Raw genomic sequence first — 14424 nt, 5'->3', positions numbered from 1 at the left:
GAAGAGCTTGATTAGCTGTGCATTATGTGTAACTTTGAAAGCCACACCTCTTCTGTGGGCTGAGAAAATTCCCTCTGAATATTGAAACAACAGAATTTTGTTAATGAGCTAGACAACTTGGTTTAGGTCGTGTACCTGATAAGATGCCTTAGGCTCATTTACAAATTTCTTTTGTTTCAATATTCGTAAACTCCTCTCTCCTTAAGATAGTTAAGGAGTGATTATTCTTGTGTTACAAAGCAGGTGATTGCCTGTGCAAGGTGTTTACGTTTCAAATCCACTCCTCTTCTGTGAGCCCAGAAAATCCTTTCTAAATATTAAAACAACAGAAATTTTTTAACTAAAAGCTAGGAAATCATTGAAAAGCTTTCTTGCGCATAGATCTAGATTGCTCTGGGATACTATTTCTTTGGTCAAGGAATATTCCCATAACTTCTTTCATTTAATTTAACTTGAAAAGGAAAGGAGGTAGGGACAGGGATTTTTTCTGTCTTCAGGAGTAAATTTATCAGTCACAACCGTTAAAGGAGTCAAGAATTCAATACTATTCGCTCCAAAAAATCGTTTTATGAAAAACATACTTTAATGTATTTGATATATTTATTTACATAAATTTTGAAATAAATTCCTAGTAAATACTGTTCACTGGAATGTCTATTGTTATTACACAACAATAAACCTATGACATTTTAATATTGGACAGTAAGTGCTCAATCATTTGCTCAAACGCTAAATTCAACATCAGAGCAGAAAACACCTGCCTGGAACTTCTATTTAGTCAAGAGGATATTGCTCGTAAATTATCAAACAGAGTCTCCCAATTCTGTTTGATACTATAAGATACCAAATAGTAAATTGAATGTCTCCCCTCTGAGAAAGTTATTAAGTCTTTATTGTAATTTATTGTATCGTCATTAATACTACTTTATCTCTTTGGGTCCAATAATTCCAAACTTGCTGGTAAAGTAACATGTTTGTCATTTATTTACTCTCTTCATGTTCCACTTGAACTAATTCAAATTGATTTGATTCTAACTGCTTTGTATGCAATCCAGGTAACTTCCCTAAACAGAGTTGTCTTTGTTTTAGGTAATCTTCTTGTAAAAATGAACATTTAATTTTAGAAAAATACAGAGTGATCTTATCACCTTAGACTTTTTGCCTGACTGATTCTTACTTACTGTAAAGGCTCCTAAACATAACATAATAATCATAACAAGAACAAAAAATTGGGATTATCAATCCACAGGGTTTAAGTTCATCTAAAATAAATAAAAAAAGTTTGGCAAGTCAATTTGCCTTCCTGGCTTAAAAAATAATCAAAACTACATAAGCATCTTTTATTAGGAGGTTTGCAGAGAGTTTCATTGCATGGACATTCATACAGCAGCAAGGTACAGCACACATTTGTCTACCTGGTCCAAAAGAAAGGAAGCTCAAGTTTCTATACTCATAATTAACAATTGGTTCATACGTCAGCGTGCATTCATCAAGATATGAAGCACACAGAAAGTTTGGAGAGCACAAAAGATGCATAAGAGTTGCTTGAGGTAAAGCCGAGAGCAACTCTAGCTTCTTGAGTGCTCTCTAAACTTCCCAAGTACTTCATATCTCAATGAATGCACAGCTCATGTATGAACCAATTGTTTTATAACATTTTCAACCCGATGGAAAATTTTTTTCTTGAGGAATATGTTTGCTGACGTCATGAGCGTGCACAATAGGAATATGAAGCACGCTCGCATAATTGAATTTGATAAACAAATTTACTAGCTATGTTATCAAAATGATTATTAAACTTAATCCTTTTCCAAGTGATGATATGTGAGAAAAAGAGTCAGTTCTTGTCATCAATATTGAAGTGTGATTCGTTGAAATCCACCTCTGGAGAGTATGTTACTCAAAAACTGGTGTCAAAAGAGAAGTTTGGATCAACTTGTGCAACTTTTGCAGCGTAGAATGCATGCATCACTGTCAAAACCTGTTGCATATTAGTGAACTCTAATTCCTGAAACAAAATAAGAAGTAAACTTTTGGTTAACCAAAATCTTAAAAAATCATAATAGTTTTTTTATATAAATTTAAGAAAACCAAAGATGAAAGGACACACTAAAAACATAATCATAATCATTTACAATTTAACAATTTCTATTTTAAAAGCTAAAATACACATATTCTTATTATTCATCTCTGGTAGCACCAGAAAACACCTACATTCCAATTTTTTTACACTTAAGGTGTTACAGATGCAAAGTTACTGTGAAACTAAATATCTGTGAACACCTTAAGATGTTTCTGAAAGGTCAATTATGTACTGATCAAACAAAAAGTTCTCTTCTATTCTACTGTTGCTGTTTGTTTGTTTTCTGACTCTTAATTTACTTTCTCCTTGAAACAAAATTGCTTTCCATTCATAATTCTATAGTGTTCACAATTTATATGTAATTTCTGGTAACCAGCTCATGGAAGTTTTAAGTAAATAGGCCATTATGAACTGAGTGACTCACCTGTCGATCAAACGGACCAGCTGGTGACTGAGAAAACAACAAAACAATCTTACGAGATCCATCATCTGAAGAACCACGGAGAAATGAGAACCGATACTGCCACAGAAGAGACTGGAAAAAGAATATGAAATAAAAGCTCTGTAAGTCAGGATACACAAATAACTTTTATTGCTACCCTGTTTCTTAAAAGTGTTCTCAGAAATAGCCACTAACCCGATCTGTTCCACTGTATAGTCGCAGTCCTCTTTTCAGGTCCAACACAAGCTTCACACTCTGTCCACGCCACTTTCCTGGAAATGATCGTGACTGAAAATAACAATAACTCAATGAAGCCAGACTTACTTCAACAAAGCAGAGTCATACAAACAAAGCAAAAACTTAATTCAAATGGAATTGAACTACTTAATACTTAATTGAAATGTGTAAAATCTATCAAACCTCAATTTGTACAACAGCCTGATGAGTGGCCTCCTGTACTCGGTTGACAATCTCTGTCAAATCTGCTTCTGTGTCTGTCGTAAATGTAAGGACAATACAACCACAAAATAAAAATGATGATAAATGTTATAACAACAATATTAAAGGATTTGTACTAACAATAAAACACAAGGTAACACATTTCTAAGATGAGCCCCTGACTGTGGATACTGGGCAACCTCTTCCCATCTACTCAACACTAAAATTCTGAGTGTTGTATGCTGATCAGAAACTCAGAAAACCATTACCACCTACAAGGCCAGAATGTTCATCATCTCAGGACAAATTACATGTGAGCAAACCACAAAATCATACATGAATTGGCTTTGAGATGTACATCTAATATTTCTCACACCTGATTGGCTATTTTTTTTCCGCAACTTCATCGCACTCCAAAACTATTTCCAGTGTTCATGGTTTTATGTATTATAAGGAAACAGTCATAATTGAAGTTCTGCAGATTAGAATTCTTAAGATTGTCCATTTTACCATTCTTCAAATCAGCTCATAGTTTGTTCCAGTCACCAATACTTTTTAAACTAGAAGGTAAACCTCCTTCAAAATACATGGTTTCCTTAAGGACACTGATACCTACTCCAACTACACCAATCTTTGTTTATTCAATCAAAGTTTGATGATTTTCTTCCCTTGAAAGAGAAAGAGTTAAATATTTGATTAAGATAGTGAACTCACCAACTGCAAGATAGTGACTGCCACCAGAACAGGACTGGACAGTAAAACAGTTATCTCTCTTGTCCACTTGTTCATCTTCCTAAAATCCAAACAAGCTCAATTTTCAAACAAATTTGATAGATAAAAAATCAGTTGAGAATAAAAAAAGACCTAATGATTTTGGTGTTATTTCTAAGTTCCCATACCTTACATGTATGACAAACTATTTCCATTAAGTTGTAGGACACTTCACTTTGGAGCCAGTCTCTTGTGGCAACCTGTGGTGTAAAGGATCATGGAAGCTCAGATAAGGTGGGAACTCAAAAGTTTCCACCTTCCAGAAAAATTAAATTTAACAAATATTAAAAAATGGATGTTTCTTCAACTGACATTCCTGATGTTGGTTCTGACAATTCATTCAGGGACCAAAGCAACTAATTCAATCACGTCCCCTCCCTAAACTGAGATCATACTTTCCATACTGTGTGTGTAAAATAAAATCCTTATTATCAAAAAGTATCTTTAATTAAGTAATCAATATGTATTAATTGTTTTAAAAGTTAGTGCATTATGTACTTACTGGTGGCATTTCAAATATTTGTAGTTCAGAGCCTTTAACTGTTAAAAACTTTCTTTTCCAGACATTCCAGTGATTTGTAGACCTAAGTCTTTCCCATATCCAACCCATGTGTATCACCTATATCAAAAATAAAATCAAACTCAATACTAAAACAAGATTCAATCGCCTCAGACAACATGTTCATTTGAATCTCCAGTACAGGTGGGAAAGTGAGGTTAGCAATCGAGCCAAGAAGCACAGATTGCTGAAGCTTTTCACTGTTTCCAGAGCAAAAAGTAACTAGTAGTAATGATACTCTTCCCTGGATGCAATGTTGTGAACAACCAAGGGTTGTCCCTCCCCCCTCCCCCCCCCCTCCCCAGTGGAGAGAGGCACTGTGAGAGTTAGGTTTTTGGCATAAGTTTTTGGCATTTTTGATATCCATTTGGTTAAATGTTCGATGTTGTTAAACGTCAAAATGTGGTAACTGTTAAGATTGTCTTACTTGCTCAGAGGATGGTAAAGATGCACTGGACAAGTTCATCTGAAAAACAAAAGAGGAAACAAATTCAACAATTGATTGTCTCATAATCCCCATAATCATATGAGGGACATACATGACGTGAAGCAAGGCAGGAAAAAAAAACAGGCCACATGTACAGCCCTATATGACACAAGTTTGAGTAATAAAAGGGGGAAAGAGAAATATTGGCTGATATAATATAAAATCTTTACAAGGATTTAATGTGGCTTGGTCAAGAAAATTTGGCTCTTTGTCATGATTTTTCACACTTAAAATATTGTCTTTCTAGATCTTTCATCCAGTCACTCAGTACATAATGTTAAATAAAATCTTCATTTAAAAAAAAAGTCATTTGTAAGTGGGGACAAAAAGGCTCCAAATTATATTGCCAGAGAAATAACTGACATCACATTCAAACCTCCAGAGATTCCAAAGGATGAAAGGAAAGTACATTTCCATATGTTTCAATAATGATCATGCAGCACCTATCATATGCAGCCCTTGTGTTCTATAAGTTAACAACTGATGGCAGAAAACTTACAGCTTGTTCCAACAACAGAACCACTCTGTCTTTGATTGCTGAGTACCAAGACAACAGTTCCACTTTATTCTCACTGTAAAGCACAACTGAGGCACCACCATCCATTGAGCTGACTTCAAATGCATTGCTCCTGTCACAATACACCAAAGAAATAGTTATTAAAAGACATTAGAAACATGTTGGCTAAGTGATTAGGGTAGTCACCTCTGCAATAAGAAATCTGAGTTTAAAACCTGACTAGGTCATTGCATTGTATTCAGGGCTGAAATACTTTATTTTCACAGTGACTCTCTCCACCCAAGAGTATGAATGAGTAACAGTAAACTGTTAAGTGATCCCGACAAAATTCTGGGAGGGGGATGTGGGGGGGGACCTAGCCTCCCATCTAAGGAGAGTAAGAATATTCCTGGCTGTTTTGTGGTACAGGAAACATAACAAGTTCCAGCAGTTAGGCGCCACTTGGACTCAAAGGTATCCACTTTTAAATGTGAACTGTAGTTATGGCTGTTAATTTACAAGGAGCCTCTCCTTCCATGTACCACTGCTAAGGCAAACTAACAAGATCAATTCTCTCAACAGGAAATGCTTGGCAGTACAGTCTTGATCAAACACAGTGTTTTACATTTAAGCTTTGAACATATACCTTAATGTGTCTTCCCCTGACTTGTATCTTGACACTGAAGCAAATGTCAGAGGAAGAACAATGTTATCTGTCCAGCTCTGAAGAGATGAGTTAGAATCTGTTTCTCCAACTTCAGACGACTGCAAATAAAAAAGTCAATGCACAAAATTAAAACTGGAAAGTTAATACAACAAAAAGGATTTACTATATTTCTGAGATATGACTTGTAACAAAATGTACCTTTTGACTGCTGTTCTCTCTACATTCAGCATCACTTGATGACTCTTCAACACTTCTAACAATTCCATTTGCTTTGAAAGGAAAAATCAATCAACCCTTACTATGTGTATCATTAGAAATATACTGGATTTTCCACAAAAGTGTTATGAAATCACCAAATTTAAAATAACTTAATATGAACCCACAGGTATCAAAGAAATCTTTTTTGACCTCTAATAATTTCTATTGTCAATGTAGCTTGGCAGGGATTTCATTTAGAAATGCAGTGCAGGAGAAGAGAGCAAAGTAATAGGAGATCAAAAAAAAGTACAGGCTAACAACACTGAACTGGGAAAACCACTGAATGTCTTCATAGTATAACATACCTTGTTTTGAAACACTGGACTGACTCACTTCAGAAGTTGTTCCTGCTGTCATTTCACTATCATTAACTTAAAATGAATGAAGCATTAGGTTGATGTGGAGACACAATTCTACCACAAAACTGAACAATACAACAGCAACTGCGTAACAGAGGACTGTGCAAACCTATCAAAAACCCTATTAACAGGGATAGTTCTGGCCAACATGTATGAAACCCAGGCTTTCCCACCACAAGTCATTTCTTATTTTCTCTTTCAACGCAATAAATATTAAACATATAACTAATCTTTGCCTGCATTATCATGAATACCTGATGAATGGGAAGAAGAGTGAATGACAGTTAGTTCAATCTCTGAACCTCCCTTTTTAAGAACAGCTACCTAGAAAAAAGGAAATTTATAAAAACTTAACACCTTGGGAACCACGTGAACACATCCAGGGTAAAACAAACCAAACATGAGGGCCTGAAATGGTTCAACTTACTGCCTCGTCATGTGTGGCTCTTCTTATGTCTTGTCCATTAACCTAAAAAAAAAAAACAATAATTAGCTGAGTAGATATTTTGTAGGGAGAGTACATAACAGCTTATGAATTTGACATTGAATACACATCAAAGGTAGCATGACGGAGATCAAAGGGTCAGACCTTAATATACCAATTAAGAAAGTTTTTCTGAGGTAACTTAAGCCTGAAAAGGCCTGTGAAAAAATCATCCTCTACCTATACTGACCTCAAGTATAATATCACCTTCATGAAGTTGACCTGTTTCATAAGCTAAGACAGCAAAAGAAAAATTGATTAAAACAAAAAAAATACTACACAAATTTCCAGGGTATTAATGACAAGTAAAAGTTACAAAGTAATATAGTTATACCTGCTTGATCTTTGTATATTTTTGAGATAGCTATTGGAAGATTACTCTCTCGTCCTCCCTATAAAATATATTTTTTAATACAGTGAGGTGCACTGACCTTTAAAAAGCAAAAAGGCAAAGAGACTCAAGGAGGCAAAAGCTTTCTCTATCAAAGCTTACCTTAATACTCATTCCCAGTCCCCCTACTTTTCTCTTGGTGAGCTTCACTTTTCTTTCCTAGGAATAAAAATGATCCCACGAGTCCAATACTGACTGATCTGTTTATAATTGCCTATATTGTATAAATCTGCAGTCAACACAATAAAGTATATCAGACACTACATCTTATTTCTCATCTATTGTAACATTTATTTGACTTATATTACCACTATACACTTAGGAACAACATACCCCTATGGGGGGTGTTGGCTTCTTTTGAGTAGGAGAGGAAGCTTCACCATTTGTGCTCTGAAAAAAAATAAACCAAAGCTATATTTCAAACTTCTGTTCTCTCTTTTGGGGTATGATTTTTTTGATCAGGTGAGTATTTTTCAGTGGATCTTGTGAGAAGACTTGCTTGCATGGATATTCTTACTTAATATATGGTCCTCCCCTAAATACATCCCATCTGAATTGGAAACATCTCCAATGAAACAATCCAAAACTTATCAACTGGTTACAGGTTTCAAGTGATGTAATTCATGAAATGTACCTTATAGACACAAAGATACACATCAGTTTTTATGGTACAATGGTGAGAGGGTACGCATATTCGACCCAAATATGACCCAAGTTCATATTCTGCTCAACAAGGTGCCATATGCAGTTAAATGTAATTAATTAGATGTCAACCCTTACTCCTACAGGCAATCTCTTAATTTTTGTTTCCATAAATACAAACATTCAAATTCTCATCCAATATTTCACTGTCCCTTGGACACTCATATGATTGGGTGTGAACTATAATCAACTTAGCATACTACTTTGATAAAAAAAAACTTTCATTCTTCTCATTTCCAAAGACACTCATTATTTGGTGGATATTGCATTATTTGGTGGATATTGATAAGCTTAATATCTTACAGTGAATGGGGATCTCTTCCATGTTGGGGACTCAGCTTTGCCATTTGTGCTCTGGAAACAAACAAAAAAATAAAACAGCTGACAGTGTGTGACTACAGATGTAAATCTGCATGGCTTTAAGAAGTATTGGTAAGGAAACTAGAGGATGACTGCAGTCTTTTACTTAACAAAAACACACCTTGGACAGCAAATCTAGTGGTACATACATTTAGGGGGCACCCTGACTAGAAAAAGTGTTCCCTGAATAGGAGTGTCCCTTCAATCAGTACCCAGATACAGAGGTTATACAGTGGACCTGTGTTTAGGGACTCCCATGGGACAACAGAAAGTGTCCCCTGACAACAGTATCTTCTTGATTGAAGTGCCAGGTCCTTGCCTGTAGGATTAACTTCTGCTGGTCTTTGATCCTGTATAGAACTATCTTGTTTACCCAGGATCATGAGTGTGTCAGAGCCATAAGCCAAATCTTAAGAAAATTGAGAAGTTGTGATTTTTCCCACCCCAGTGCTATCAAGCTTATGATACTGCCACTCTGATTTCTAATTTTGACAAAATCGAAATTGCTCCAACAACTTTAATCATAACTCCAGATCCCACTCTGTTGCCGATGAAAACCAGCCTTGAAGTTATGCCCAAATTTATGCAAATTGAAATAAATAAGCAAGGTACACATCAATAATCCACAAATAAATTACGTAGAAAGTGAATGGAGAGTTAAGAGAGTATCAATGTTGAAACACTCAACCTCAAAGTTCCTTTAAGTAATGTAGAAGTGCCATCTATCAAATAATTACTATGCATTTTCGTTATTATCAATGGCATTTCGAAATTATGTAACAGTTTTCATACACAAATTAGTGTTTTACTAAACCAAAATAGTACATGTAAACTATTCTGTTTTTTCCTTCCTGTTTCATTTTTTAAACATAATAACCTACAAACAGTTTTCGGGTATTTTTAACTCAAATATCTTTACATTCATAGACCAGATGACTAATGTACATAACTGTCTAATGTATATCGTGAAAGCATTTATCTCCGACAATCAAATGCTTCAAGGAAAATAGAAAAGCTGATGTCTTTTTTCCACCGGATACAAGCAATCGTATTGTTCCAATTCTAATAAGTTTTTTTCGGGCATAATGAGCGAACAATAATGTTCTTAAGGCCATTAATTATAAACAGAGCTTGCTTTTGCCGCAATGTATCACTTACAATGATGATTAAACGGTGACCCGTACTGTTTTCCTTTCTGTTTCGTATTTTGCCCGACCTGTCTAAGAATTTGACTTTTTTCAAGTGAAAATTGTGTAAATGCATTCATCAAATCGAGAAATTATAAAGGAAGCAATCACAAGTGATGCTTTGTTAAAGTTTTAGGGGATTTTTTTCTCGTTAAATGATCATCGTACCGAACGAGAAGTGTCCACATTATACTGCGCCTTTCCTGGAATCCAGGGAATACATTTAAACAATATAATATTTTCTTATCCTGCTGAACTCAGATACAAGATAAAAACTACCGTATTTAGTGACAAGAAATAAAAGAGCTATGATGAGTCAAATGCGTGAACGTGAGTGCTGCATGGCAATCAATTAGTCTTTGACCTTGAACAATGAAATCGATTCTTGTCAACGCTCTGTGAGCACGACTTGTTAAAAATTAAATGTATATTCAGTCCAATGTCCAGCAAATTGCGATAAAAACACCAGGAAAGTGTCAAACAAGTTATGTAAACCCACCTCAGGCTGGTTAACTGGAGAAGAAGAAGAAGGGGAAACACTGCCAGTTCCTTCCTTTTGAATGGTCAAAGCATCCCGGGAGAGCTTTACTCGAACCTTCTGGAGCTCAGCTCGGTTGATTTGCATCGAAATACACCCTGTTTTCAGGAAATTCTGTCGGGAAAACAAAAAATATCAAAGTGAGCACTAATTCAACGTTATCTATACTTTAGCGATAGCTTGTGACTGAAGAATAATTAATAACTCTGCGCGGATTATTCAGTCCAAGTGTTCGATTACCTCCGCCATTTTTCCGTGTATTCACCGCCCGCAATTCGCCGACCTCAAGGCTGCTCACACATTGACCATGAATAAAATAATTTCATTAAAACAAAAACAGCTCTGTGAAGCGAGTCTTAATTTGCAAATTTTGTAAAAATATCCTGCAGCGCTTAAACAACCAGCAGAACTCTTGACGAAATGCAATGTTTTGATTTCGACTTCAGATATTGCGGGCGCATTCACAAACCAATGTTTGCATAACTCGTCCAAAACTGACAGAATTAATGTAAACTGTGGGATATTCCAAGACAAAATTCCTCTCGCCATATCAAAAAGATTCCCCGATGAGCAAAGCTTCTTAGGCTTTCAAAGTTATTTTAACGAAGTAAAAGAATGACTTCCGATAAGTTAAAATATTGTAAGATTGGGATCAAAATTCTCGGCGCTAATTTTCAATATTTACTATGGTTATCAGTTGAGAGAAAATTGTTTTGGATCAGAATGCTTCTGGAAAAAGAAAGCGCGAGTTCATCGTAAACGAATTTCCTAAAGAACATAATGGCAATTGAAAACTGACAATCGCACTTGTTTTTCTGCTTTAACTGTTTAATATGTCAATTACGGGTGACATGTTTTGATCAATAAATATCGCGCCCGAATCACAAGACATCCTCAGGAAGACAAATTTTGCACAACCACATCACTTGCATTCATATCAGCATGTACCAACAAGGCAACGATCACATGCACTGCGGACTTGCTGAGTGGAAACTGCGTAGGCCGGCACTAGTTCGTAAGTTTTTTTGGCTCTATAGGTCAGGCCTTCATTTCGTACCATCACCGTTTTGTGTTGAAACTATGAGCCCTACAGGCCGCCAACTCTGAAAATGGATTTTAAAACCTGTCTAATGGAAAAAAAAATTTAGGGGAAAATGATAACGTTCAACGTGCGCTCTCAACAATTGCTTCTAACAATCTGCTTTCCTGTATGAAAGCTGAAAGAAATTGGGATTTATTTCCCTTCAAACTCTTCGTAAGAGAAATGTTCAATTCACTAATATAAAATTTTCCTGGGTGTGTCAAGGCTACGATCAGTTTCCTTGTTATAAAGATTTCCTTTCTTTGAAACATTTGTAGCAATACCTGTTCGCTATGGAACAAAAAAACGTTCTTATCATTGAGACTCTTTATTCCTCTTGTATCACAATGTAAATTTGAAACACAATCATGGCTTCAGATGGGTTTTTAATTTTTTTTTTTCGGTTCCTACCTCTACCAGGCGGGCTGCATACAATGTCTGAAATCCAATTATACAATTACCTATCAATCAGCTATGAGAATCAGGGAACTGAGCAATAGGCTATTTCAGATAACGTGATAGCTCCTTAGATCATCGGATTGTCCTCAAATTTTGAAATTATTTTTTCCCTGGATATAACACTGATATAAATCGAGATTAGCAACAAAATGAACGTGGTAAGAGTTCTATTGTTTTGAGAACTCATTCATCAAACTGGAACTACTTTGTTTGATCAGTTAACAGTCAGACTTCTCTCAGATTTCTTGGAAATAAACAAAATTTAGTGTCAACTCTTGACGATCTATCGGATTAAAAAAACGCGATCAAGAAAAGAGGCTTTTATCCGATTTTGAAATAAGATATGCTGATTGATAAATGCATCATCAATAACTAGGTTTGGTTTAATTAAATCAAACACGTGCAGTTTAATAACTATACTTGCTGGTCGCTACACGCTACACGAGTGATAGGTGTTACTACAGTCATGTGCTGCCGTTGCTTGTTCGTCGAACGCTTCTGATAAGTATAAAATATATGCACTAACATTGCTTTCAAGTTGGAAGCATTGCATAATTTTGATCTGACACACTCGGCAAGCACTGAAAAACCCGAGGTCAATCACTTACCCAAGATAGCGCCGCATTGCTTCACTGGCTGGGACTACAAAATAATTAGATATGTACAGTTTGGCGTACATTCAAAACAGGAGTTGCACACGCATTGTAGGATCACGACATCTGAAATACTTTCAGACGGCATGAAAACAAACCTCTGGCTATGGAAAAGGAGATAAAATCTTCGAAAGAAAAACTAACCAATCGGATGAGCCCATGAACAATTGAAAACAGCGTGAGGCTATTTTCTGAAATTAACTTTCATTTTGTTTTGACAGAGAAACCGCTTCAGGAAGGAAATTATTTCGGTTCGTTCATTAGTTAAACGCAAATCGCTTAGTGATAGCTGTGACAGACTTAACAGCCCATGGTTCGACTGCCTGATTTAAAAAACGCTCTTTTTTAATAAGTAGGAATCTTCTTTTTACTAAAGATGGAACACTTTAGAAAGGTAAATACTGGCGCTAAATTTAACAGGCAGATTCCACAGAAAAAATTCAAATTTGTGGTTATCAATGTTTTTGTCGACAGGAAACAAGAAACAGATAGAGATAGTGATTGTTGCTTGGCAGAGAGATAAGGAGTCTGTGATCCACTGAAACTTTATTTGCATAAAGCCATTTAAAAAAATTTTTAAAAAAAACAGACAACTGACAAAAGCCGCATCGCATTTAGAATTTCACCCCGCACAATTTTTGACCGGCAACAAGCCACTGGATTATGCTCAAATTTGAGTTGAAATTCTAACTTCTTCCGGAACCAGAGAGTGTGTAAGTGGACGCCAATAACTTTGCTATCATGCTGAAACTAGAACAAGAAGGTAAAAAAAAAAAAAAAAACTCAACAAAACGAAAAAGAAAATAAGGCGAAAAAAATAAGCAAAACGTGAACAAAGATGGAACTACAGTGCATCACCAACTCAACAAAACTGTGTAAAATAGTTACATTTTAAGCATAAGAAAAAAGACATTTTTCATGATAAAAATATTATATGGATATTCCAATGATATTCCAGGAGCCGAGACTGTCATGAAAGCAGTTTCATAGACAGACAGTATGCTCTGTGGTTTTAGCGCAATCCGTTTATACAACACTTAAACAAATTTTTCCGAATAATACTATAAGAGCTCGTTATCCTCTTATTAATTCCTTTTCATGCAGAATATTGAACGTTCCGAGTAATTAGCTCTTGGGCGGCAATCAGTCGAGCGCGACGCTAAGAATGCAGTAAAAATTCGAGAGTTTCTTCGTGAGTTTTACACGAAGATAATTTCACATCTGTTGTTTGGAGAAATTTCTGAAATAGTGAATTTTGAGGCAGTGAGTGGAGCAAAGGTCAGAATACATTGTAAAAGACATCCACTGTGCTTTGTCTTTGAATACAGTGTACGTGATTTATCATATAAACTGTTGTCAGTGTGTTGATTAACTTGTGAAGATCTGCAGAGTAAAGGTCACGGTATGAAAAACAAAGACAAATCTTTGAGCAAGAGCACTCTTCAGACGTGGACCGGTTCATATTGTACAAAGTAAGACATAATTAGCAACGAAACCTTCTTCTTGATGCGTGCATGAGACACACAATTCTCAGTACAGCCATTTTAAAATAATTTCATCGTGATATTAGCGAAGGTCACTGAACGTTGAGTATGGATAATAAATTAAGATGCTTTTCCTTTCATTTCACTTTGGATTTACTTTAACACACCCGGGAAATATGGGTGATCTGCTAATCAAGTTAATGAAGCCTCTTAAGCGCGCCTCCTCCACAGCAGAGAAGCAATAATAAAGAATGATCGACTCACTTAACTTACTTAATCACGTATCGTACGTAACATGCTGATCGGCAAACCGGTCCACTTCGCCAGCCTGTCGAACCACTCTCACTTACCTTTTTAAGACACGAATATTCTGAGACAAAGTTTGGTTTGTAAAAGGAAAACTTGAACCACACTTAGAAATAATCGCACTTCTCTCGCTTGACGAAGGACAGGTTCCCTACAAGTCCAGAAACACTGATCGGCAAATGTCGTGACAAGTAATATAATATAATATAATATTGACAT

The 14424-nt window shown here is 35.8% G+C and overlaps 1 protein-coding gene across 3 annotated transcripts; it reads right to left on the bottom strand.

Moving 5' to 3' along the window:
- Window positions 1-561: 561 nt before the first annotated feature.
- Window positions 562-14390, bottom strand: LOC131778197 (gamma-2-syntrophin). Of its 3 annotated transcripts, none has more exons than XM_066166274.1 (21): window positions 14250-14390; window positions 10184-10336; window positions 8441-8491; window positions 7769-7825; window positions 7538-7594; window positions 7379-7436; window positions 7235-7278; window positions 6988-7029; window positions 6815-6884; window positions 6507-6572; window positions 6142-6212; window positions 5923-6041; window positions 5280-5409; window positions 4721-4759; window positions 4237-4353; window positions 3863-3934; window positions 3678-3756; window positions 2946-3019; window positions 2721-2813; window positions 2508-2618; window positions 562-2008 (listed from the first exon to the last, which is right to left on the bottom strand). In XM_066166274.1, the coding sequence occupies exons 2-21, from the start codon at window positions 10307-10309 to the stop codon at window positions 1901-1903; spliced, it is 1584 nt and encodes a 527-aa protein (XP_066022371.1). In that variant the 5' UTR covers window positions 10310-10336; window positions 14250-14390; the 3' UTR covers window positions 562-1900. The 3 variants fall into 3 exon arrangements, with proteins under 3 accessions (XP_066022371.1, XP_066022372.1, XP_058950561.2); XM_066166275.1 differs by lacking the exon at window positions 14250-14390 and adding an exon at window positions 12371-12520; XM_059094578.2 differs by lacking the exon at window positions 14250-14390 and adding an exon at window positions 10463-10675.
- Window positions 14391-14424: the final 34 nt, after the last annotated feature.

Source organism: Pocillopora verrucosa, chromosome 5 (genome assembly GCF_036669915.1).
Source record: "Pocillopora verrucosa isolate sample1 chromosome 5, ASM3666991v2, whole genome shotgun sequence".
In the NCBI taxonomy this organism is placed as follows: domain Eukaryota; kingdom Metazoa; phylum Cnidaria; class Anthozoa; order Scleractinia; family Pocilloporidae; genus Pocillopora; species Pocillopora verrucosa.
Note: the sequence above shows the minus strand (reverse complement) of the source record. Positions and strands in the feature narration are given on the sequence as shown.

Excerpts from the sequence above, each read along its gene's own strand:
- LOC131778197 (XM_059094578.2), bottom strand. Across the intron at positions 6,885-6,987 it reads GAGCCACACATGACGAGGCA|GTAGCTGTTCTTAAAAAGGG; the intron begins GTAAGTTGAACC and ends CCTTTTTTCTAG. Across the intron at positions 3,757-3,862 it reads TAGTTTGTCATACATGTAAG|GAAGATGAACAAGTGGACAA; the intron begins GTATGGGAACTT and ends TTTGGATTTTAG.